The 27120-nt window shown below is 37.2% G+C and overlaps 1 protein-coding gene across 4 annotated transcripts in view; it reads left to right on the forward strand.

The window, feature by feature from the left end:
- Positions 1-26448, forward strand: part of LOC112983408 (histone-arginine methyltransferase CARM1-like) — a 78479-nt gene extending 52031 nt beyond the window's left edge. For 3 of the 4 annotated variants that reach the window (XM_064502068.1, XM_064502070.1, XM_064502071.1), the window contains 8 exons: positions 7344-7521; positions 9766-9856; positions 13740-13821; positions 15484-15569; positions 17007-17096; positions 18555-18692; positions 21671-21760; positions 26169-26448. In XM_064502068.1, the coding sequence (XP_064358138.1) occupies positions 7344-7521; positions 9766-9856; positions 13740-13821; positions 15484-15569; positions 17007-17096; positions 18555-18692; positions 21671-21760; positions 26169-26187 (774 nt within the window). In that variant the 3' untranslated portion in view covers positions 26188-26448. Of the gene's footprint in view, positions 1-7343; positions 7522-9765; positions 9857-13739; positions 13822-15483; positions 15570-17006; positions 17097-18554; positions 18693-21670; positions 21761-24055 lie in introns of all 4 variants that reach the window. The other variant, XM_064502069.1, reaches the window with a different exon arrangement.
- The last annotated feature ends 672 nt before the right edge of the window (positions 26449-27120 follow it).

Consider the following 27120-nt stretch of genomic DNA (forward strand, 5'->3'; position numbering starts at 1 on the left):
TTTGCACCTATTTGCAATGTACCATTTAGGTAATATTTGTGTGCACCATATTGTCTTCTGTACAGTAAACAAACTGCATCTGTTTGTTTTCTGTTATTTAGATTAAAAGATTTTAACTGTATATAATGGTGTGTTAACTTGTTTGCCATCTCATCTGGTATACCATGTGTTATTGTGGGGTTTATATGATATGATGATAATGCACACTTAAAGATTGGCAGGACTTTTCATTGCAAAAGGCAGCTGAGTAAAGACTTGAGAGCATAGCAGTTTCTCTCTCAGGAAGGATGGACTGTGCATTTCAGCTATTTAGCTGAATCCAGCTATATAATTAATACAGCTGGATTCAGCTAAATCACTGGATTTCTCCAGCTGGATGCAACCGGATATCTCCAGCACAAAAAGAAAGCTTTGTATTCTTTGGAACTAGTATAGAATAAGCATCTCAGATGCTGTTAGACATTCTCTAGCTTTAAGAGGCTTGGTAGTTTAGGTGAGCTCTTAAGTGTGGAAGAAGCCTTATAAACGCATATCTCGTAGATACTGCGAGTTCAGTTCCAGACCACCACAATAAGGCGAATACCTCAATCAAGTGAGTCACATGAATTTTTTGGTTTCCCAGTGCATATAAAAGTTATGTTTACACTATACTGTAGTCTATTAAGTGTGCAATAGCATTATGTCTAAAAAACCAATGTACATACCCTAATTAAAAAATACTTTATGGTAAAAAATGCTAACCATCATCTGAGCCTTCAGCAAGTCAAAATCTTTTTGCTGATGGAGGGTCTTGCCTCAATGTTGATGGCTGCTGACTGATCAGGGTGGTGATTGCTGAAGGCTGGGATGGCTGTGGCAATTTCTTAAAATAAGAGAACAGTGAAGTCTGCCACATCGACTGACTCTTCCTTTCACGAAGGATTTCTCTGTAGCATGCGATGCTGTTTGATAACATTTTTCCCCGCAATAGAACTTCTTTCAAAATTGGACTCTCAAACCCTGCCACTGCTTTATCAACTAAGTCTATGTAATATTCTAAATCCTTTGTTGTCATTTCAAAAGTGTTCATCTTCATCTTCACCAGGAGTAGGTTCCATCTCAAGAAACCACTTTCTTTGCTCATCCATAAGAAACAACTCCTCATCCATTAAAGTTTTATCATGAGATTGCAGCAATTCAGTCGCATCTTCAGGCTCCACTTCTAATTCTAGTTCTTTTGCTTTTTCTACCACATCTGCAGTAATTTCCTCCACTGAAGTCTCAACTCCCTCAAAGTCATCTCTGAGGGTTGGAATCAACTTCTTCCGAACTCCTGTTAATGTTGATATTTTGACCTCCTCCCATGAATCATGAATGTTCTTAATGGCATCTAGAATGGTGAATCCTTTCCAGAAGGTTTTCAATTTACTTTGCCCAGATCCATCAGAGGAATCGCTATCTATGGCAGCTATAGCCTTAGGAAATGTATTTCTTAAATAGTAAGACTTGAAAGTCGAAATTACTGCTTGATCCATGGGCTGTGGAATGGATGTTGTGTTAGCAGGCATGAAAACAACATTAACCTCGTTGTACATCTCCACCAGAGCTCTTGGGTGACCAGGTGCATTGTCAATGAGCAGCAATATTTTGAAAGGAACATTTTTTTATGAGCAGTAGGTCTCAACGGTGGGCTTGAAACATTCAGTAAACTGTGCTGTAAGCAGATGTGCTGTCATCCAGGCTTTGTTGTTCCATTTATAGAGCAGAAGCAGGGTAGATTTATCATAATTCTTAAGGGCCCGAGGATTTTCGGACTGGTAAATGAGCATTGGCTTCAGCTTAAAGTCACCAGCTGCATTAGCCCCTAACAAGAGAGTCAACCCATCCTTTGAAGCTTTGAAGCCAGGCATTGACTTCTCTCTAGCTATGAAAGTCCTAGATAGTATCTTCTTCCAATATAAGGCTGTTTCATCCACATTGAAAATCTGTTGTTTAGCATAGTCGTCTTCATCAATTATCTTAACTAGATCTTCTGGATAACTTGCTGCAGCTTCTGCATCAGCACTTGCTGCATCACCTTGCACTTTTATGTTATGGAGGTGGCTTCTTTCCTTGAAGCTCAGGAACCAACCTCTGTTAGCTTCAGACTTTTCTTCCTGAAGCTTCCTCACCTCTCTCAGCCTTCATAGAATTGAAGAGAGTTAGGGCCTTGCTCTGGATTAGGCTTTGGTTTAAGGGAGTGTCATGGCTGGTTTGATCTTCTATCCAGACCACTAAAACTTTCTCCATATCAGCAATGAGGCTGTTTCGCTTTCTTATTGTTCGTGTGTTCGCTGGAGTAACACTTTTAGTTTCCTTCAAGAACTTTTCCTTTGCATTCACGACCTGGCTAACTGTTTGGTGTAAGAGGCCTAGCTTTTGGCCTATCTCGACTTTTGACATGCCTTCCTCACTAAGCTTCATCGTTTCTAGCTCTGGATTTAAAGTGAGAGAGAGATGTGCGGCTCTTCCTTTCGCTTGAACACTTGGAGGCCATTGTAGGGCTATCAACTGGCCTAATTTCAGTATTGTTGTGTCTCAGGGAATAGGGAGGCCCGGGGAGAGGGAGAGAGATGGGAGAACAGCCGGTCGGTGGAGCAGTCAGAACACACACAACATTTATCGATGAAGTTTGCTGTCTTATATGGGCAAGGTTCATGGTGCCCCAAAACAATGACAGTAGTAACATCAAAGCACTGATCACAGATCACCATAACAGATATAATAATAATGAAAAAGTTTGAAATATTGTGAGAATTACCCAAATGTGACACAGACAAGAAGTGAACATGTGCTGTTGGAAAAATGGCACCAACAGACTTGCTTGATGCAGGATTGCCACAAACCTTCAAAAAATGTAAAACCATACAGGTTAACAGTATGCCTTTGTGAAACACTTCAAAAAACCCAAACAGAAATACATACTTAATCGGGCACACACATTCTGTGTGGATATTTAAGAAGTAAATAGCCAGGCTGACAGATGGCCTACCCAAAACACTAAGCAAAAATGCGACAGAGCCTTTTACAATTGTCTTCAGATGGGAATACAATTACGCAGATGCAAAACAAAAGTCAAAGTAAGAGTTAGTCTGTCTAAGTAGAACTCTAATACAGCTCTTCCTGCTCAGATTTTGCACCTGTCCAGCTATTTAAGTCACTGTTCTGGCCTTTCTTAACAGGAGCTGTCATGAATAATTGCACTTACATCAGAACTTAAAATAAAGTCATACCTCATTTTACTGAGCTTTGCTTTATTGTGCTTCACAGACTTACACAACAGCTGGGCCTCTTTCTGTGTCTCTGTTTAGTTAGGTGGGAGATCTGCGGTGCCTTGATGTGGAACTGGACGTTTCATGAGAAGAGATGTGTGAGAGGTTTCTGTTTACCTCTGTGTACTAGAGAGATGAGTTTTGATCTGGATTTTGTCAAACAGACCTTTCTTACTTTGTCTAAGACTTCTGAATGTTTAATTTTCATGAATGCTGCATGAAAGAGGATGAAAAAAATAACCAGAACACTAATATGGCCACCCTTGGTGGCAGACTGATGTAATTCCTTTGAAGTGAATTCATATACCGATACAAATTTAATCATTTGTATTTTGTTTTAAGAAATGAATTTTATCTTGCATCAGTGTAATCTCTCCTTGCTTTCAAAGTTTCCTGAAATCCAGGAGACTCACCAGATGTTGCAGCTATTGAAAACAACACATTCTTTCCAGTCACTGACAAACCCAGAAGATAAAGGGTGGAATGAAACATTTTATTTTCTTTTCAAGATGTTTTTTTCACTTCACAAAAGCTGTGAAATATTGAAACAGCTTTATTTCTTTTGTTCACACACGTTCTGCTGACCATGACTTGGTGATTGCAGGAATTTATGAAATACTGTGTAGGAAGGGAAAACATTGTCAACACACCCACTCACACATACCTCCTCTCCTTTTACTAGAGATTTGTTAATGATTCCCAGAAACACTAAATGCAAAAACTCTGCTGCCATCAGCCTTAGCTGCTTGTCCCTCATTTGTCAGTAAGAGTTTTAAAAAATCAAAGGACAAAATTTGCTAGTATTTAAAAAAGCTTTAATTTCGTGAGATTAGTAAAAACAGCAGGATGTCAATACGAAGATGCAGACTGGAAGATTGAATTAAGAGATGAAGGAAATAGCCTCTGTAAGACATATCTTTTAAATGGCATGGCCAGTATTCCTGCCTGAGAAACAGCCATATTGGTGAAGGTAGAAATTACTTTTTACACTTAAAAGCCCCAAGTCATGAAGATTGATTTAACTCAGTAATACTGTCAAAGTAAGGTCAGGCCAAAGGAGGTGGAGGTAGCTGGGACAAAGACTTATTTCATAGCTGGTATTTATAGTCTCCTCAAAGTATGATTTCTTTTCTTTCTTTTTTTTTCTTCCAGTTTTGGATTAATACTGCCTGGTAGTAGAAGCGAGCAGCATTTTGTACGTTTTTGATATACTACACTTGTGTTCCGTATCCGCTATAAATTATTTCTGTTATCTCTGTAGTTTCTTCCTTTTCTGGAAAAAAGATACATTATGTTTGAGGGAGACTGGAGCTCTGAAATATTTAGTACAAATTAATTGATTTTTTGCTTCTGTTCATGTGATAATGAGCTACTAATCAGAGTTTCATAAATGCATGGTAAATTACAGTTTCAGAAATATCACCTGTTTAAATTCTCCTTTTTTAAGTTCAAAAACTAGCTTTTTATTGCCACTAACCTGGCTAGATATGAACTCTTAATTAATGCTAATAAAACTGCTGTAAAAATCACAGAAACGTAGTGTCACAGACCTGCAGGTCTTCTATCTGAAATAAATCAACAGGCTTTAATCCAGTTTCTCTCAATTATTTATGTAAAAATGCGTATGTAAATTGCCATTCATTGGCTTCCTGACAATCTTGGTATACAAACTGAGATTCTGGCCTATGTAGGATTGCCTTGGTTCTTCAGATTACAATCAGAGCATACTGGTAGGAAATCGAGAAGAATGTTATGTGAATAACCTGAAGTTTCTGTTCCCTGGGACTCTATGGCCCAAACCTTTTGACATGACCTTAACTCCCTTGTAAAAATGCAATTTTTATCTCTGCTAAACTTTGAAAGACTGAAAGCACAGGATGTTTTAGTTTTACTGAGTCATAACTCTATTCTGAAGGAGAGGATTAGTATTGACGACATTTGGGTTTTTTTTGGCTCTATCTAAAGGTAGGAAAGCAAAAAAACATTGGTGATTTTTTAAAGCTGGATAATAATAATATGGAATAGTAATGAAAAATCTTTCTACTGTTCAATTTGTCTGCCTGCCATTATCTCCAGTAAAAGTAAATATTTTCTCAGTGTAAGTATCTTCTCCACATGTAGTGGAGATCATAACATTCTGCTGTCCTTTAGCCAACTATATGTGCTATCTATCACAGTGAAGGCCTGAAAATGATTTAGGCTTGCCATTATATATCCATGCTGCTTTTGTGCTTTTACTTCATCATTAAAGCTGTTTCTAGATAAAGAACTCACCTGTGAGCAAAATGACAATTTTGTTTCCAGAATGAAATCACATAATATATTTGCTAGCATAGTCTCTGGTCTAAGGAACTTTAAAAAATGTATTTTTTTATATGTATACATATATATATCTCTATATATCTGTCAACCTGTTTTTAGAATGGATACAAATGCTTGTGAGTAGAAGTATAACCAATGCTATTTAGTTAATTAAAGGTAAGTCTATTTAGTATGGTTTTTGTTTCATTAAGTAGTTCTATTACCGTATTTGCTTATGGTGTATAGTAGCAGGTTATGGCTGAAAATCATTAACTATGCTGTTTGTTAACGTGCTAAAATTAAGTAATAACAACATTAGCCTCTCATTCTGTAGTTAGAATGAGTCAAACACTGCATACGTTTCTTAGGTGTTATCTGTGGCCTGTCTGTGCTGGAAAAAGTCTGCCGAAGTAATTAATACATTTCTACTGATGTTATAAGTATACCAGTGCAAGTACATCTTCTGGGAGGAAGTGCTTTTTAGTACTTGTAAACAGTTCAACCTGTTTTCTCCTTTCACTTCCACTTGGGTACCTCCATCCTCCTCTGGGTACATTTTTCCCTTGTGGTTCCTTGTTTTTCCATCCATCCACATCCCATGCAGGTGGTTTCTTCTTCCTCCACACTGTACAGGGGCTGTCAAGGCAGCAGGAAGAGAAAAAGTCTGCAGCTGTGTGCTGTAAAGCATCTTCAGGGTAGATCAAATTCTTCAAAGTTGTAGTTTATTTTGTTCAAAATATTCTGAAGTCGCTTTGAAATTGTGGCATATTTCAGAGACTAACAAGTGGACCAAAATCACAGGTATCTCATGGTTGAAGGTTTGGGTTTCAGGATATAAACTTACTGATAGAGAGGCTGTTCCTCCTTGGCAATGAAATGCAGAGCTGAGCTTCTTTCACATCGTTTCAGAAGAATAAAGATCAAATGACAGCAGTCAGCACCAGAGGTCTATGCTTGGGTGTCTGGGTTTTTTCTCCTGAGTGAGGGTTAGCCAAGTGTCTGCTTTCATAACTACCTTCTCCATGAGGGTTTTTGTCTATAGCTTTGCCTGAATATAATACTTTTCTCCAAAATGTTACGCCGTTTACTCTGTGCTGTTAAAGAGTTATTACATTCATAATAGTGAGCAAAAGTGATTTCCCTGTTTGATATATAGATAATAAAGAGTTGCTAATGGGGAAATAAAAAAGCTAGGTAAATCTAAGGTTCTCTAAAACTCTTTTAGGAGGAAGAAGAGATTTTGAATTGTTAATTTGACTCCTTGTGAGGGAACACTAGTATTTTGGCATGTAATGTGTATCTGATTGATTAAATAGATGTAAAATTGTTGAATATATGAAGAGGTAAAAAGGAACTTTCTCGGAAATTATTTTCAGAAAACACAAAACACTGATTAATTTCTTATGATAAACATTAAAATCCCATACTTCAGAATAAATTCCTAAGGAAATGCAACTTTTTTCTGTCTGCTAGTCTAACCTGTCCTTTTCCATCACCTTTAGACAGTTTTACTGAAATTTGACAGGTTGTGGTCTTACATATCATTTAAATTGCTACATTTTTTTGTGAAATGGACATTTGGCTAGAAAAAGAGAAACTTAATTATTGCTTTCACTATGGGAAAGGCAATTGTAATTCAGTTAGTAGTTGTTTTATGCTGTAGAAGACTTAATGCTAATCAAAGATCTCTGATAGAAATTTTGCTAATCAAAGAAGCCAACACTTTCTGTGTGTTTTTTGTTTTTTCTCCAGCTGTTGGTGAGAAGAAACAACCTTTCTGACAAGATCACAGTTCTGTCAGGAAAAATTGAGGAGATCTCCCTACCTGAGAGTGTTGATGTGGTAATTTCCGAACCGATGGGTTATATGCTGTTCAATGAAAGGATGTTGGAAAGTTATCTCCATTCCAAAAAGTGGCTGAAATCAAATGGTGAGTGTGTCACCACTGTTACTCCTCTGTATAGAGAAAAGAAGATAAAAAGCTTCCGAAAGAAGAAGACCTGCACTGATAGTCCAGGATTGTCTGGTTTTATTCCCTGTTTCTAGCCCCACCAACAGCATCTAGAGGGCTCAAGGGAACAAATGTAATGATGCAGCCCCCATTGCCATTTCTCCATGATGTGACTCCCTGCTATTTCATGCTGGAGGTGGCTCCTGAATATGTTGCTGTTTGGCTGCTGATTTCTGTTCATGTTTTGATCTTAGTGTGCCACTATATACACTATGATTGCATCTCTCTTGCAGTGTATCACAAAACAAGATGGCACACTAACCTCAAATGCCAGGCAGTGCTATGTAGATGAGAGCAGGATGGCCAAATATGATGATCTTTCTGTGGAAAAACTGCAAACTCTTTTATTTGGAAAAACTATGAATTTCAAATTGTTTTGACATCCTTTCATTGGGCTTTTCCCAAATACCATTTTCTAATACTTGGATCTCTCCTCTTTAGTGGCATGTCAAAGATTCCTAGTATTTAGTACTCTGTATTTCATTCCTCTTCTGTTTGGAGCAGTTTTGAAGGGAATCTGTAAGATCCAAGGCCTCATGGGAATGTTCTTTGTGGGGCAAATCTGAGCATCCAATTGCTGTACATTAAATTCTCCTACATGAATGCTGAAAATGAACTATAAAGTCTCTCTTTAAAAACTTCTTTAAAAGCTGCCTTTATCATGTGAAATTACTGCAGGGTGGAAATTCTGTATAGACTGAATCTGTGCCTCAAGGTTGGGAGCTAATCAGTTTTAATTCTGGCTTTGCTGTTGAATTCTTTCAAACTTCCAAAATATGTTTGGGTAGTGTTTTTCAAAAGTCATCCACTGATCTTCAGTCTCCAGTGTAGAGTCTCAGGGCCTAGTTTCAGAGGAGGGCTTCTGAAAACTGATCTTCAGGCAGCTTATTCTCAAAGGGACTAAAGATGAGTGTATACTTTTGAAAGTATGTGCCTCAATTTCTGATTCCTTACTTGTACAGTGGGGGTGATTAACTTACCTGAATCACTTTATGCAGCAATTATTAAACTTAATGATTCTCTATGGAGTGTACCAAAATCATGACATTTTGTGTAAGTCACTAGTGTTTTGTAGCAGAAATATAATCAGTTAAGTTTAGAAACCTTCTTTCTTCTCTGCAAACGTGTTAATATTCTCCCTACAGCCAGTTTTAAAAAGCATGTCTTTTTCGTGACTGGGTGTTGTTCTATTCAATTCCTGTAGACTCTTCCTACTTGATGTACCTGCAATAAGAGTTTCCTTTTCCCTCCCCTCCTCCTTCCCTCCAGCTATGCATTGTGTTTTGTATCAGGTAGAAAAGGGTCTGAGGAGATATGTTAATATGTGGTCCAAAATGATGATGCTTTGTTCCCTGCTTCTCACTGACATATACATGATAAAATACAAGGGCTTCCCGTTATGCTGCTAGGCAGTCTGATGCAATGCCCACTCTAAAAAAATGGAAAAAATTTCTCTGGTTTCCTCATTCCTTAGAATATGAGTTCCTACTTAAAGGGATACTTGAAAGCTAATAGATCAGGATTTCATCCCCTGCTCTGTGACTAATTTGCCACTTGATGCATGTAAAATTCTTCATGCCACAATTTCAGCACCTGTAAGCAGATTTGTAACATATATTTTGTGTGAGTAAAATTTTCAGTATTTTTTCTGAAGTCTTTCAGAAGATTCCTAGATAGCAGAGTGAAGTATGTATAGCTGCTTCAAATCCTTAACAGCAGTTCTCCTGAATTAGACCAAAACCATAGCCAGCAGTTTAACTCAGGATCAGATCTGAGCTTTAATGAAAATTCTTACACAAATGTTACATTTACTGAGCAAAGTCTAAGCAAATAAGATGTTCCATTGGAGAACATTGAGAAGGTAGCATTTCACTTCATTTAAAGAGAGCTAAATTTAGTTGAATGCTTGATACGGGACCATGACAGGGCTTTATGAAGTTTCTTGGTCTGTCCAACCCAGTTGTTGTGGATTGTTTCCACTATTGACTGCTTTAATATATTCAGATTTCAGTAATCCATATATTAATGAAAATAAATATTAACCTATTGAAGTGTTTGGCAACTACTGCTTCTGAACTGGTGATCTCTTGCTAGTGAAGACATTCCTATAGAAATGTCTGTGGGACTCTGTGTTGCTATTGTATATTATCTTTTGTTTACTAGGAATGATGTTTCCAACATTTAGTGACATTCATTTGGCTCCTTTTTCCGATGAGCAGCTGTACATGGAACACTACTCCAGAGCCAATTTTTGGTAATGATATTTTATTTTATTTATTTTTTATTGCCTGGAGATTCAGTAATAGTTAAAAATTAAACTGGTTATTTGATTCAGAATAAAGTGGAACTTAATATCTGTCAATATTGGAAGAAAATTCTTTGATGTTTTCCATGTTCACTTCTACAGCTCTGGGCTGCAGCCATAGTGTTTATTGTGTGAGTCTGATAAATCTTTCAGGAAGTGCTGGAGCTGGCTGGGTCTCTTTTTGAAGAAGAAATTGTCTCCAAGGAGCATCCAGTGTCAGAAATAGTTGAATCTGAATCAGTTGATAGTGTTTCTTTTGCTACACCAAAGCACAGTGTGCTGCGAATGGCGAGCATTGTACTGCATGAAGTCCCAGGTGTGTGTGCACAGCAAAGGTTCCTTGGCATGTTTCTCAGGGAGAGGATATTAACTCCCCATATCTTCAACAATTCCCGGTTTTCTAGTTACTTTCTACCACCTGATTTTTTCACGCATCTTCAACCAGAAGCTGCACTCTTTTTGCCGTAAAGTGTCCTAATGCTAATATCCACTATTGAGCTGTTGCTGTCCTTTATATAGGAGGGAACTTTAACAGCAATATTCTAATATGAAAAAATAGAGATACTTTCGTTTCAGCAAAGGGCAAGATGGTTTCTAAATATCTCCTTATTAGGATACGGATCAATTAATTTATAAATTAATCATTTATAGATTATTATTTGAAGTTCTTGGGTAAAAAGTGCTGTGAAACTCCAGGATTAATTCTTTTTAAAATCTTCTGGAAGATTATCATTACGTTCTTTCAGCTGGCAGTGTGGAATGTAAACATTAAGTTGATTTCATCAAAGCTATTCATTGGTTTCTTAGATTAAGGAAGAAGTTTTCTTTTATGCTGAAGGTTTCTTCTGGCTGCCTCTGAAGTACACCTATGACAAAATCTTACTTATCCTATGGGGATTAAATGAGTGAAAGAAATTGGCCTTACATGTTGAATGCTTTACTGGCCATGTTATCCTATTCAGACGGTTAGTGCTCTTCTCTCTCATCTGCGTAAGCTAAGAGATAGTACAGGCATATACTCTGAACAGGATCTAGCATATATGCTTAGAAATGGGGAAAATGCAGCAGTGTTCTTCTGGAAAAAAAGAAAGTAGAAGTAACTTCCGGTGGATGTTCATATCTCAGGTGTCATTCTGATCCCTCTCTCCTAATCTCTTGCTCTTTTTGGTTGTATGTGATGTATCAGTGATGTATAATAGACTATAAGTTAAAAGACTGGAGCATTATGCCATGCCAAGAGGCAGCTTCCTCATCATTTGATGAAGAAAATATATGCCTAGTTAGTAGTCGATGCAGAAACATAGCTTTTTTTCCAGGTCTGTACAGGACCGGATGTTACTGCCAATATGAAAGCATTCCATTTCAGGCTGCTTGGGGTGCTTCATCTCCATTTGTAATGAATGTAAGATTTCTATGTGATAAGTGGAATACCTGTGGGATAGCTATAGTGTATGCGTGTATATCCTCATGAACACTGAGGTATATGGTAATGGTGGTGGTGGAAGAAAATTTGCCCCCTTTTGTCATTTAAGAATTGTACAATGGGAGTGATACAATTCAGCTACATTAGTTCCTTATAGTTTGTTAGCACAAATATGCCATCTGCATTTAAAAAAAATACAGAACTTCACCCAGATCTAACAGGTGTAGTTTGATTCCAGACATTCTACACTTATACATTATATCAGCTGAATTGTCTGTCAACCACTACAAGGCTTTCAAAGAATTCAAAGAATTTCACATGGTTGTACTTTTGTATGGATATGCACCCAAAACATTGATTGTGCAAGACAATTAAATACTCCTGGAGTTACAGTGTGCTATAAAGACTGACAAATTAGGGCTTCTGATGTCTTCAGCTGAAAGTGGGATCAAAATCTTTTCAGTAAGAGTGTAGTGGTACTGCCTCTGCACCACTCTAACACATTCAGATTATTAGTACTAAAAAGACTGGATATCCTGATAGATCCATAACAATAAAAGGATGGAGGTTAATGTCCATGCCTACTTCAAGCTGAGCACTTTCTCTCGTCTTTCTTTTGGCCATTTGAAATGTACCATCAGGAGCTGATTGGTGACAACCAGTACTTCTATAAACATCAAATTCCAGGCCTCAAAAAACCACCTTCCTTTATTGTCCAGGTTTGTTACTCAGAACATGAGATGTATTTTGTGTATGATAAACCCTTTCCTATTTAGCAAACTGTTTTCAAAGAAGGTAATGCCCTGTGACTTAACAGAAAGATCTGACACTTTCTGGAACTGCTACTTTTCATGATAATACTTGAACAAAAGAGTTAAAGAAGTATCTGGATTTGTAATTTAAACTTGCCTGTGGTAAAGGCACCAGGACTTTGAAAAGCCTCCAAAATCCTATCCAAGAATCTTGGTGAGCGTTTTAGCATGAGGTGCAGCAGTTAGTCAAGACTGCACAAAGGAAAGGTTACATATTTCTCATACACTTAGGATTATTGTCTTGGATCTGTACAATAATGATAATTATGAGGCTGTATACATTGGCTATGTTTCTCTTCAGGCATATAGGTTGGTTTACTGTTGTGCTTCAGAAATGCACATTAATTTACTAGGAATCATTCATAGAAGTGTGATAATGTGTAGCCTACCACAGAAGAGCAGACTGCTCTTTTTGTTGGCAAGAGCCTTGCAAAGATAAGAAGACATAAAGCATAAATATACAGCAAGTTGTTAAAAATAGTGTGTATTTTGTCTGTGTTTTTCATCAGTGACAAGTAGGTGATTCAGTTGAATAGTACAGCAAACATTTAGAAAAGGATAAAAGATCACTTGCAGTTAGTGGTATCAGCTGACTTCTTCTGTTGTGCTTTTTTAGTTCTTTCCTTGAAGATATCCTCTCAGATTTAGTCATGCAGACATCTTCTTCTTATGCAATTATCATTAAACTAATAATGCAGAATTAATCAGTCTTAAAGGGATGTCATTAAACTGGTTTAGGCCTAGTCATCTAGAGCTGTATGATGTTGTAACAGTGGAGACAAACATTTAAGATTTCCAATTTTAAGTGCTTCTGAAGACTCAGAAGAAGGCTTCAGATCATGGTTTCACATTTAGATGGCACTTTCACCACAAGGAATTGAGCTCCCTTGCTGTTTTCCCTCTCCATCCCGTTCTGTGTAAACCATCTGAAAATAAAGGTACCTATTAACTTCATGGAGTTGATGAGAGGGTCATGCCCAAGATCTGGGGAAATTGCTGTAGGCATGTATATTTCAAAACTGATGTTGAAAGTAGGCTGGATTTGCATTAAATGAACATTTGCATAAATTGGTAAGATAAAAATATTGCTGTGTTTTTGTTGTTGTTGTTGTTCATTGCTTTTCAGTTGGTATAAGATGAACCTTTGTTTTCCTTTTCTGTGTCAATAAAAAAGACAAGACCTGTAATACAGAGGTCTTCAGCACCTTTTTAATTTGTGCCAGGTCCACTCCCAATTCTGGACCAGTCCAGAATAAAAGGCTTACAAAACTAATTTATGACTGTCTCAACCCTTCTCTGTATTCTCTGCTTTCTGTGTGGATTCTTTGAGAAATCTAGTGTGAAAAATCAGTGCGTCTCCTTTTGAGGGAATCAGGTCACCTCAGTGCTGTAAAAGATGTCTGCAGGGAAGGGAAGCTGAGGAGGGGAGCTGAGGATGGCTGGAATTTGGACTCTTGGCAAATTGCAGGAAGGGAAGAATACTCTCAGCCACTTCCCCTTTTGTTGACAGCTATTGTGCCTTGGTCTTTTTAGTATGCAGTGGAATACAGATTTTTTTTTTTAACCTAAACCTTTTACAATGTATTAATGTTTTTAGGTACCAAGAGTGCTTTTATGGGGTCAATCTGTCCAGTCTTCGCAATGCAGCTGTGGATGAGTATTTCAGACAACCTATTGTGGTAGGTTTACATGTCTGTATGTCTTTTTTTGTGTTTTCCCTTCTCTTCTCACTGTGTTATCCCTTCCACCAAATTCTGCAGGTACAGTGGCATCCTTGTTTAACAAAGCTCTGTGGCTGTTGTGTAGAAAGCCAGTGACTAGCTCTGTGAAAACTGTGAACAGAGCTGCTGTCAAAGGTTAACAACTATGTGTAATATTCCTGAGTTTGCTTTAAGTAGCAGATGTCTAGAGATATACACACATTAGAAATCACAGCATGTGAACATCTGCCTTCCCAACATGCAACCACCTTCCCTCACTGTTTGCATCCTTTTAAAAAAGTGCTTGGATCTTGGGCTTTCCCTTCTCCTGTCTGATAAACAAATTAAAGCAAAAAGAGAACACAGCCAAACAAACAGGTTTCTGTATTATGAAACAAACTTCTTTTTAGCATATAAGTATTCTTATTTTATTGGTACTTTGGATTAAGCATCTGCAGTTCTTGTTCATTGTTTTTAATAGAAGCCTAGTTTGTACCTGGTTGGAAAGAATGGGGAGTATTCCTTGCTCAACTCTCTGGAGACAAAACAAAACAACCATCTCCCCACCCCCAACCTAATGCTTCACTGTGGACCCAATGAAAGGTCTGACTGCAACAAGTCTGGGCTAGCTTTAAGCTAATTAGTTTAAGTAGCAATTGCTGTATAGCTGCTGTTGAATGGAGGCTGTACAACCTGTCCAGGAACCCAGAAAGATCATCAGAGAGCTGCTGTGACTTTTAGCACTGTACTGCTTTCAGTACATGAAAATGATATATTACAACTCTCTCATTTGTCTTCATAAGTTTCAGCTGTATCTTTGACTATAGCGTGATCCATTGATCCATGCCCAGTGTTGGTACTTCAGCTTTCAGTTAGGACTGAAGCCCGTATTTGCATTCTGTATGAAGTACATGTTTGGCTTTGTTTTCTCAGCTGAGGTTCTTCTTCCTTTAAAGATTAGAAATGCAGTGCCCAATAAAAGCCACATAAAATTGTTTTTTAAAAGAATCACGTATCTCCTTGGCTTCCTTTATTCTATAGATAGATTTCAGTTCTTAAAGGGATTCATTGGAGAGGATGTGATAACAGAATTTATGCTAAGGCTTTGCTTTACTTGTCTGCGAGCTTGTGAACACTGATAGATTAGGATTAGTTCATGTGATTGAAGAAAGAAAAAAGGAGAAAGTTGTTTTCATTTGCTGGAGGGACTGACTACTTCTGACTTGTTTCTATGGGGCAATCTGCGTTATGTAATTTTGCTTCTTACACATCATAATTTAATTTTCAGCTATTTCCAGACTCTTAGTAGAGTTTGCCCAACTGTGCATTGCAGAAAAGTGTATTAAAATGTGAGCTTAACGTTTTAAAAAAGCAAAATATTTTTAGAAGTGATGAACAATTTGGGTACAGGTTTTATTTTTTCTGGATTGAATAAAACAGTCTTTAATAGGTATGTAAGCTATCATATATGTTCAATCCTAGTAATAGTGCACAATTTTTTCAGTGCTGTTAAAAAAATACAGCTATTTAAGTTTATTGGAATGAAAGTTGGTTTGTTTCTTTTTCCCATTTTGTCTAACAGATAGCACATTTATATGCTGACAAGACACAATTGTAACATTGCGACTTTTTTCCCTATAGGACACTTTTGACATGAGAATTCTGATGGCTCGGACAGTGAAGTACACCGTTAACTTTACAGAAGCTGCAGAGGAAGATTTGCACAGGTTAGCAGACACCGGTATCCTGCTCTTCATTTTTGTGATTGCTTGTTGGTGCTCAGAGGTAGAAAAGGCTGGTGGTTTTGGCCGGTGGTGAACACAGAAGGGAGAAGGTGGCATGCCAAGATGCTTGGCACATCTCTAGTAGTGCACCACAGTGTTCATGTGTGGTATGGTTTGTCTACTGTTAGTGGCAAAGCCTGTTGATGAACCTGTGAAACAGTAGAGATTGGTTCAAAGAAGTTTCCTACAGATAGAGATAAATTGGCCCCTGGAGGAGAGTGTTTGTTCCCTAGTTTTATCTGTTGGGACACGTTTAGTTCTGGTGACAAATCAAATTTTGTTGTTCTGCTTCGGCATCCTGAAAGACCTCAAACCCTGTTGATAAGATGGTGTTATTGCAAGCTGCGTTGCTGCACGCTGTGCTAGAATATAAGTTTTCCAGTCTGAGAGGGGTCAGCTGCACCTCTATACTTCCCTACAAATTTTTAGTTAGAAAGTCTTACATATATACCAGACTGCATGCCTCTTTGTCCCAGAATTAGAGCAGAGAAGCCTCCTTCTGAGTACATTATTGAAATAAAATATACCTTGTGAGAGAACTTGAGGGACTACATCAACAGTCTTTGCAAGACATTGACATAAGAGAAAATATCACAGGCTGTCTTTGAAACTCAGAACCTTTATTGTCTCAGCATGACTCACAACTAACTGTATGTATGACATGGTCTAGTGAGAGAGAGGAATTACTCTGAGAGAAGAAAACATCTGGAGAATTACTTTCAAGTTTCAACTGGCTAGTGTTGGCTTGTTTCAGTAGTTCTCAGGAGAGAATTTATGTATGTTGTCTCTCTAAACCACGACCAAATACTATTTGCTTCTGTCTGCGTAAATGCTAGTTACATGACTTGTCTCTGCAAGAGACAGTGAGATTTGGCTGCAACTGCATAGCCACTAATACCCCTTTTGAAAGTGAAAATATTCCAGCTACCTCTTGCTCAATTTTTGCTTCTGGTTCCAAGAGTAATTCTGTTTGTCGTATTTCTAGTGGAGCATTTTCCTCTTAGAATGGTATTTAATGTAAATCCATATCCTTCACTGGGAATGAGAAATTTTCCTTTAGGAAAATTGAACCTGGATATTTGTAAGAGTCTGCAGTGTTGTCACCAACAATATAGTAACTCTTTGGAAATGGGATGTTTGGTTCTATTGCTGAATAAGGCACACAAAGAACTAATACCTAAATTAGAGCCTTTGGCTAATTACACTGACACTGAAAATAAGAGCATATTCTTTTAAAAATATGGAAAATTGAGATGAATAAGAATGGAAATTTAGAAATTAGTACAAGATAGGTTTCAGTAAATAAATGAAGATGATGGAGTTTTGTTTCCGGTACTTTTTGCAAATTACTTCGGGAACATTTTATTTTTTTCTCTACAGAGTGGAAATCCCTTTTGTTTTCCAAATGATGCAGTCTGGACTAATCCATGGCCTGGCCTTCTGGTTTGATGTGGCATTTGTAGGATCACTGTAAGTACTTTTTTCCTCCTTCCTATGAAATACTAATTACTGGGAAAGAAAATCGCATCTTTCATATAAGGTGTGCCAGAATTAGATCTTTATCTGGTGCTCAGCCTGTTTGTAACGTCATTACCAATGTCTGTTTTATTAAGGAAATGACGCCTTCTAGAGGCAACAGGAAGAGTGATAATTCAGTGCTAGCAGCATGACTCAAATGGTGGTGATCTTGCTTTCCACCGATTGGTATGTGTACTATCTAACATATACCTCATCCAGGAATGTTAATGGTCAAGATGCATATCCTTATATCTTTCCACACCATACTAATTCTTCATAATATTATATACGTTTATGCTTTACACTGTAAGCAAGGAAGCAGCATACGACCATGAGCTGCATCTTCTCATTTGGGCCTGGTCTTGTTTATGGGCAAATTGGAGAGCAGATTGCAAGGAGCCGCCTACAAAAGGCAAACGGAGTAAACTTCTCCAAGTTTTAGAAAATGTTTTCATTCTAACACCACCTATTCATTTCAAAATGGGGACATTCATCTGGTGTAGTAAGTAGATGAAAATTAGATAAAGTTACCTGGGAAGTCAAAAAATAGATTTCAGTTGTCTGTATTTAGTTTTATATAAGATTTGTTGATTTCCCAGTTAAATTTATTCAGTTTTAGATGAGGTTTTTTGCAATATACTGTAAAATGCATTTCTGTTTATTTCTGTTGATAAATACTATATTAGCCTTTGAAATGAGGATTGTGAAGAATGCAGAATAGTACAGCCATTAAAAGGAAAAGGAGATACATTTATTTGTAGTTACTTGAGGGCTGAAATCATCAGCTGAGAAGGTGTCTGTTTTGGAGTAGAAGATGCATAATCAGCAGATCTTTCATGTTTATAGACTTCTAAAGTTCTTTGTCTTAGCACTTGAAATTTCAGTGGATTGGATTCAGGATATTTCATATTACTGCTTTCTTAACACCAACAGCCTCTTTCAGCAAAATTACTGAAATACCTCTTGCAAGTGGAAATATTTGAAAACTACTGTAGGAACTTCTTCAGGAGAGGTGTGTTAGGATGAAGCTACCATTGTGAAGAATCACATTACGATGTTCAGGACAAACCTGTATTTCCTGTAATTTCTTTTAATCATCTGAGTAGGAAGATGGGACAGCAATCAATATTCTCTGTCCTGGAAGAGTGGACAGAAGAGAGAACAGGAGTCTGGAGAGCTTGTTTTCTGAATCTCCATAACTGTCTTAGTCACTCAGGTCTGGAAGTGACAAGGATGGTACAGACTAAGAAAAGAATATAGGATATAATCACTGGCCTAGTTTACTTCAAGGTAGCTTAAAGTTTATTATGAGCAATTATTAGGTCCCACGTACATAAAGTCCTAACAACTTTGTTTCTGAAAGAAGAAGATGAGAGATCAAGTCTAGATAGTTTTTCTTGTTTGTTTTAGGGTAACTGTTTGGTTGTCAACTGCACCTACAGAACCTCTCACTCACTGGTATCAAGTACGCTGCCTTCTTCAGACTCCCCTCTTTGCTAAAGAGGGGGAAACTCTCTCAGGGAAAGTCTTGTTTGTTGCCAATAAGAGGTAAGTATAAAAGGCTTATAAAGTAGGTTTTGTAGTGTGGCTATTCTTGTTAGAAGTACTCAAAAGACACCAGCTATTTGGATAATTACTACAGAATCTGTACTGATGGGTAAGTGGTAATTGATAACCGCACATGCAGCTTAGGACCTCAGAAATAGAGAACTCTTGCAGCATAGTGTCTGTTTTAGCACTTTTATATCCACTTGCAAGCCTGCAAACCAGGCATTTGCTTGTTGATTTTGAATCACAGAGAAAATGTGAAGTGGCAAAATGCAGAAAGAGTATTTCTTTAGAAGAATGACTAAATCAAAACACATCATCCAGTAATATGATTTACTAATGGCTTTGAAGGTCAGATCAGCTCACATCGCTTGTTGCATCTGAATAGCCATAGACCCCTAAATTTAGCACAGCAAAATTGTTTCCATGGAGGGGATAGTAGTGGTAGAATCAGGTTTAGTCTTTGTTAATGCTTTTTAGATTCATCTTAATCTGCAAAATACAAGTTACTAATTTTTCTACTATGAAGTAGTGTTAGTTGCCAGTGCCATCAGGCCTGGGGCAGGCACTGACACAGTGATGCCAAGATAGTTTGATCCATCTGTCATGGGCATTCTCCTGTTAGCCAGAGAAAGCACTGGGCTCCCCATGTCCTTCTGGCTGCAGGGGCAGGTTTGATTCATATGGCGTGGTCAGAGCGATGCATGTGGTTTATTTTCCAGCACCATGTGCAGTGATAAAGTGCAGGGCCCGCACAACCTTTATCATGGCATTTGCACACCTTACTGTCTCTTTTCCTGTTTCTTGACTCCTTTTTCTGCCTTTGTACCTCCCTTTCTCTGCCCTGTTTCTACCTAGATAAACTCCCTGCCCTCAATTAGTTTGGGGTACAAATGTACCCAGATTTGCTATTTCTGACACTGTTCTGTGGATAATTTTGGATTTACATGGTCTCACTGATACAGTTACCGAGGCACTGTTGGTCTTGCAAGATTCTGCTCCCCAATAGGTCCCCAGTGTTCCATGCTAGTTATCTGTGAAGTTGTTTCTCACATAATTCCTCCTTTACCACTTGCGAAATCCAGCCATCCTTCACAATGTTACCTGTAGGTTTTGTCAGCTTTTCATGCTGGTATCTATCACATACAAGAATTTCTTAAGTCATGTTCAAATATTTTCCAAACCTTATTCAGTAAGCTTAACTTCAGGCCAGGGGCCTAGTCAACAACCTCGTCATTTGCTGGCAACGCTAACATTCCTTGCCTCTCAGTAAGTCATATGCAGAGACAAGAAGTGAGGTTGATCCTGATCCTGGATCTATTCTACACTACTAATGCTGAAAAAAATTTCCTATGGAAGTGCTCTTCTTGTTTAAGAATAGTGCTTTCACACATTGTTTGTCCCTCCGCTGAGGTTAATGGAAAGGAATGCTTTCAGAAGGGCATCTTTCTTCAGCAGACTTCTGTACTGCTCTTGCTGTCAATCATAGGTCTGGAAACTTCACTCCTATATTTTGTTTTGTAAACAGTCCTGAAGAGACTGGTTCACACAAGTTGATTTGCTCATGTGTGTTTGTGGTTGTATTGAAAGCAAAGCCTCTTCTGTGTAGAAAGCTGAATCTTTTTTTTTTTTTTTTATTTTGGAAATGTACTCACCAATCAGGTGAGTCCAGTGAGATCAAACTTGTCATCAATACTTTCACTCACTCTACAACATGTGGGACTTGTCAAATTGCCAGATCTTCTGGTTAGGAGCTCCTCTCACGTCTCCCTACATCTTTTTCAAAAGTAAAATGCATTACTATTTTAACAGAAAAGAGAAACACTGTACTCCACAAAGTGACCACACAGACACTGCTGTAAATGTATCAACATGTAAGGCACATTTACAATGGAGCATGGCTCCTAGATGTCTGAGCTGAAGACTTTGCTAGATCTAAAATGAGAAGCAGTTTGACCCCATGTTGCCGCTGAGGTTGGAAGTCCTGCTGCAAAGCTAATCTGCTTTCGAGATCAAGATAGCATCTCTGTACTCTGTACCGTGCTGTTCTGTGCAGGAGGACTAGCTTGAGTCCGCTTTAGCTTTGTCTTTCTGCATCATACATAAAATCAGGGAGACATCTTTTGCCTCTTGAGGTCAACTTGAGTTTAAAAAACATATATGCTCCATTAAGTATATGATATGTTGTTGTTATACTGCATATTTGCATTTTTCCAAAAGTGAGTATACTCTATTTTACTGTGCAGAAAAGCTTTTGTCTTCAGTACTACATTACCCCTGCCCAAATTCCTGCCCCAAAGAGCCTGTAGTCTGAATATTGAGATGCTAAAAGTAGCAAACAGCCAAAGGAAGGGTAAAAAAGCATTAAAATACTGTTGATGGGTTCTTGATTCTCAGTGACAGCCTAAGTCAGTTGCTAATTACAGGCATGTCATAAAACAGCATTATAGAACACGAGCATGCACTGAAGGTGCTGTAACTAGGGCATGGATGCTCTCAGTGGCCCAACTGTTTCTCTTTACTTTTCTGTGTAAACTCAGGTTCTTGCAACAAGTCCTGTGAAAAATTAGCCTTTCCAGTGAAATCCTGGGTTACAGAGAGAATGATCCTAATGCTTTTTGGCCAATTAGATGTTTTTGATTGTGAGGTAATACTCTGATTGTGTATGTTAATGTTGAAATATTGTTTGACTGTTGGAAAGGGAAAAGACCTTTCACTGTTATCTTCTGTCAGTGCAGAATGATGATGTTTCTTGCATAGAAATTCTTAACATTACTTAAGAGTTTTAATAAATTTTACTTCTTTATTTCTTTAAATAATCAGGCCCTAGCACCGATAGCACAGAAAATCAATTTCCTTCGCTTATTATGCTAAATGGTTACTCTTCAGACAGTAGCTACCTTTTTAATACAAGAGTTTATAAATGCAACTATAGTTTAGTTCTGTTATATCTTTTTATACTTTTATTTCTGATGCAGACAAAGTTACGATATTCAGATTGTGGCTGTGGTGGACCAGACGGGATTTAAATCTGGTAACATTCTTGATTTAAAGAATCCATTTTTTAGGTAAGAAATGCTTTTGACTAAAATATACCATTATATTTAATGGTTCAAAACAGAGTGGGAAAGTCTTGTATGTCAGAAAGCATACCTACTATGCATAAGTAAATTTCTGACCTCTCATGGTTTATTTTAGTTTTACAGGTATCAGGGCGCACTATTGTTTTATATTATCAGTGATTTGTTATATAATGCATTATTCCATTCAGGTTGTGTGAAGAGCAAAAGGAAATGGTTTTGTAAGATCTGTATTGACTTAGTGGTGTGACAAAAATAGTAGACTGCATCTTGGAGAGAACATGGATATGCATTTCTTTCAACTAATATACACTTAAGATTGCTGCTATTTTCTGTCATGTGATGTACATCATTATGATTCTTGAGGAACTGGCAATACGCTAAGCTGCACAATGCTGGGTACATACTTTGATATTACTATCAGACATGAAGGACCCATCCTTTCTTTATAAAAACATGCAAGGAGGAAAAACCCTTGACTGCTGCAGTCCTTTCCAACAGAGCAGGCAGCGTTGTTAAGTGTTGCTACAGTATGGTCTTAACCCCTTTTTGGAAAAGCTGTCGACAACAGATCAACACAGCCAGGATCAATTCTTGCAAAGCAAAAAAGATTTGTGAGAAAAAATGGCTGGCTGTGTTTCTTTCTTGTTCTTATGCTGTATTTGGCATAAAGTAGATAGACTAATAAAACTGGTGAAATTGATGTTTCCAGAGGTACACGTGGGAAATAGTGTTTCCTTAGTTCATTATGTTTCCCATTTTATCTCATTTTTTGATTCAGAGCTGTATGACAATTCTGCAGGAATCCTTATAAAGCAGAATACCCTTTGTGTCTGGTGGAAATGAAGTAAATTTCACCAGTACATTACATGTGTAGCACATTAGATGTTTTTGAAGTGGGGCCCTTTTGACTAACTAAATTAATATGTTGTTACAATAAGACTGTTTGTGGAAGAGGTGCAATAATTATAAACAAAACCATGCAGTCGAAAAACTGAATGCGAGTGTGAGTGACTTTTCAAAAATGACAACTGTCTGCTCACAGAAGCAAAAGAAGCTTTTCTTAAGAGTTTTTAGTTTAGGTAAACCATAGAAATCATTCCTTGGTAAATGTATGCCATTACTTATTTGAAAGAAAGTGTGGGGGAAAATGGTCAAATTGTATGTTGCATATAGGAGTAATTTACACTGTATAAAGTGGGATTGTAGTTTAAAAATTGAATCAAAAAATTACTGTGATTTCATAGTTGCTTGCCAATTAACTAACCATGTTTAGTTCATTAATTTAGACTGCTGTTCTTTATGTATTAATTATTAGAGTGCTTGGTCCTGAAATCCTGCCACAGTACAGTAGCCTTATTTCACAGCCTTCTCATGTGAGGTTGCAGAGCACTGCTGTTTTGTTTTTTATTTATTCTGCTCCATGCTATGCCTGCCCTCCCATAATAGTTCCTAGAATTCTGTAAGATTTGAAAAAGGCAAAGAAAAGCTCCCATAAGAAAAATGTTCTCTGTAGCGTAAGCATTGATAAGGGTTTTTAAAATTAAAATATAATCCAGGTTTCAAACTAGGACATGCAAATTAGTGTGCATGGAGAGGGGGAATCTGATTTAGATATCTGGCATAAGATTCCGCAAGTGCTGTAGTGTGTGTGAATTTAGTGGGACTTTATGTCAACACATACAGCCCAATTCTGTTCTACCTCGCTGATTCAGTGTCCTCAATGCAGAGCTTTCTCCCTGTATCACAGGGATGAAAGAGGGAAAGGGCAATTCTGGACATTTTGGTTCCCTTACAACAGCTCTGTACCATTTCTATAGTCTAAGGTAAAAAAAGACCAACCTCTCATTTCTGTGGAGACCATGGCCTGAGCTGCTATACATGTGAGCAGAAGAAATCCTTTGCCTTTGTAAAATAGGCTACATGAGATTTAGTGGCATCTTACCGTTCCTTGCACAGCTGCAAATCTAGATGAAAAGACTTGCAATATAAATTTGAAACCACTCTGCATTTTAGTAAATCTTGCAACAGTACAGGGGACTGACTCCTTAGCCTTATCCCTCTGAGGCTTATCTGACATACATTGGCTGTTGTGCTACAGTATGTTCCATTTCATGAGAGTTCTTATTAAATATAAAAAAGCTGCCAGCAGTTTTTACTCCATAGTAAAATGAGAAAAGCTACATTAAAAATGTATTTACTATGGTTAATTTAGCTAATGCTGTAAGCTGCAAAGAACTGTATGTTGTACTGTAACTGTTTTATTCTTTCATCCATTTTTAGGTATGCCTAGAATATATTGTAAAACGGCATCTGAAAAGCAGAAATGAGATTCTCACCAAGCTGAATAACCAATGAGACTGAAATCAATTCAGTTCCTAGTAGGCCTACTGGTCTTTGTGTAAAATAAATTCGTAACTGTACATATCTGTAATAAAAGATTTTATGCAAGTAGTATGATAAGGGGATACTGTGGTTCCATCCATTTTTTTTAAACTGAAATTTAGCTGGGACTCACATTTACAGACCTAAATTGTGACAGACTTTATTCTAGAAAGCTCATTTGATATGGATCAAGAAGAATTTATTTCTTTTCTTTCTGTTTTACAATAAACTGACATTGGTTCAGATTTGGGGGGATTTTTTTGAGATTACTGTTACTAATATTCTAGATTAGCAAACAAAACCTACCTCATGTTTATATGTATGATATTAAAAGATCTTTGATCAATATGCATCGTTCATGCTTTCAACTTTCAGCACATATTTCCTGATATTTCAGTATACTTGGTGTGAATCTTCTAGCTCACCAGGGTAGTATGTTAAATAATTTAATTTTCTCTCCATGGACAAATTAATTTGGTTCACTTTGAGACATGAACCTAAAGTCATCTTGCATATACCTTTTAAATGTTCTAAGATTGTCCTGTGCATATCAAAGTGTAACAGGACACATTTGTAAATTACTTACAGCACAGTATGGAATAAAAATGCAATGACAGGATATAAGACTTTTGCTTTTTCTGTAGCTCTGTGAGAACTACTTATACTCTGAAATACGTATTTTTGGTTTGTGTAGCTAGAGAGACGAGACTATAGCCTCATAGTGCATATTCTAATGAGGTCTCTCTCCAGACAATCTTACCCATAAAGAACATGAAGTGATTTCATAGACTGTGCTTCTATTTCTCAAAGTGAAACCTTCGAAAGGCTGAATAAGCTGTAGTCAAAACAAAAATGTAGAGATAACTTTATGATGAGAAACATAATAGCATTATACCTCTAGCAAGATATAATCAGGCTTTAGCCTTCCATGCACTGTTGGAAGGCTGGTTTGAATGAAAAGGCCAACCAAAACTGACCCTTCCCTCATGAAGTAGCGTGCAGGATTTGATCAAAAGACCTTGTTAGCTCTGGGCCCCTCCTAGGAGCAATTAAGACACAGCTGTAGTTTCAGACGTTTTCCCTAAGTCCACAGTTATTTAAAGATAATTCATAAAATTATGGAAAGTAGTCCCTAAAGTTGTGAAACCTATCAATCTAACATGAACTTCTTTATGGCTGAGACCATGAAACCATTGAAGTTAGTGTGGCTATACTCATCAGAATAATGGCCTTGTCCATCCTAACAGGATATTTCCAGTAGCATTTAACGCAGCAGGTCTGAGACTGCTGGCATAAAAATATAGTTTCTATGATAAAAGAATGTTTTGTTACACAAACTAGCCCATATGAATAGTATTTAATGTTGGCTGCTGTCTAGAAATGACAACAGAAATTATTCTAACCTGTGAAAGCAGTGTAATGACATTTCTGAGGCATTGTCTGATGACTGGATATCTCTACTTGTTACATTTATAATGTTTATTATATCTATACTTGTTACATGTACAGTTGGATGGGAGAAAGCCACAAACTTGAGAATATACAAATCCACGAACCAGACAACTGTTAGTCAGTTTTCCACAATTTGGCAGGTTTTTATATGAAATTTGAACCTAAATTTAGCTTATAGATTTGTAATGTCTCCTACTGACCTGTATGTCTCTCTGGATCTTGGATTTCAATGTCAAGCCTCTTCTAAAATTCATCAGTATATTGAAGTCTTCTATTTTCTATAGGCAAAAACCTTATGTTGTGAATTTCATGTAGTTATCTGAGTTGTTTTGCTCTGCACAGTCTTTTAAAGGAAGAAAGTAACTAAAAGAGGAGGAAAAAAATAACAGTGGTAGCAGACAAGGATGTCAAGTTGTGTATGCTTATTTAATTCCACCTTTATAGAAAAGATTGCTTCATTACACACTACCTAGTGTAAAAAAATTTTCAAAGTGGTTGCCACTTTGAAGTGATTTGGTTTATTCTGCACAACTGGTATTTGTATTTCTCTCTACTTCAGGAGTTTCCAGATATGCTAGAACAGAAGAGAAGACTGACACTGGTTGCTGCACCATTCAGAGTTAGAAATGCAGTCCTGTGACTGTCTTCATTTTCTCATAATTTGAAGTTTTCTTCTTTCCTGCTTTGATGCTTTGGTAATATTGAAGTATTCAGGTGCCTTACTTTTAAGTAGTACAATGTACTGTTTTAAGCAGAGAGGACTTTTTTGAAGATAAACATGAAAATATACTTGTAAAGTATTTTTGAAAAAACATGACAAAACATTTCACTGATATAAATGATGGTGTTTTGTTCTGATTTTTTTAAAAGACAACATTAATGAACGCTAAAGAAATTACATTGATCAGTGGCACTCAGTTCAAGAGGACAGGGAAACTAAAACAGACCTCTGGGGACCCTGGAGAAAAGACTGATGATATGATTTAGCAACATTGAACTTGAACAGATTTGACTGCACTATGAAATACAGTGTTTCCTCATTTACAGTTAAACAGGTTGTTTTCAAGGTCTTTAAAAAGTGACAGATTGTCATGCATCCCGTGGACTCCATAAGCTACACTGGGAAGACACTGAGTATCATATTAAGGAGCTGTGAATTTTCACACTTTGTTTGATCCAGGATCATTTTGAAGGTCCGTCTTTAAGAAATTACAGGAGGAAAAAATATTTTTAACAGCTTATTAATCAACAATTGCATTTGATTGTTTTATTTTTCCCTTCAACCTAGACAGAGAGACAAATTTAAAGTTTGAAAAGCATTAATAAATTCATGATTCATGATAAATTGCATTTTCAGTAGTAATAGCTTTCATATTGTATATCTATCTATATAAGTTCTTCCATCTGAACTGATGATGAGAATACTCTATCCACAGGAATAGTTAAGGAATCCCACATGATTAATGTTATTGTAGTGGTTGCTAAGAGAAATAATGATTTGCTGCATTTTG

The sequence above is a fragment of the Dromaius novaehollandiae genome, chromosome Z, assembly GCF_036370855.1.
Source record: "Dromaius novaehollandiae isolate bDroNov1 chromosome Z, bDroNov1.hap1, whole genome shotgun sequence".
In the NCBI taxonomy this organism is placed as follows: Eukaryota; Metazoa; Chordata; class Aves; order Casuariiformes; family Dromaiidae; genus Dromaius; species Dromaius novaehollandiae.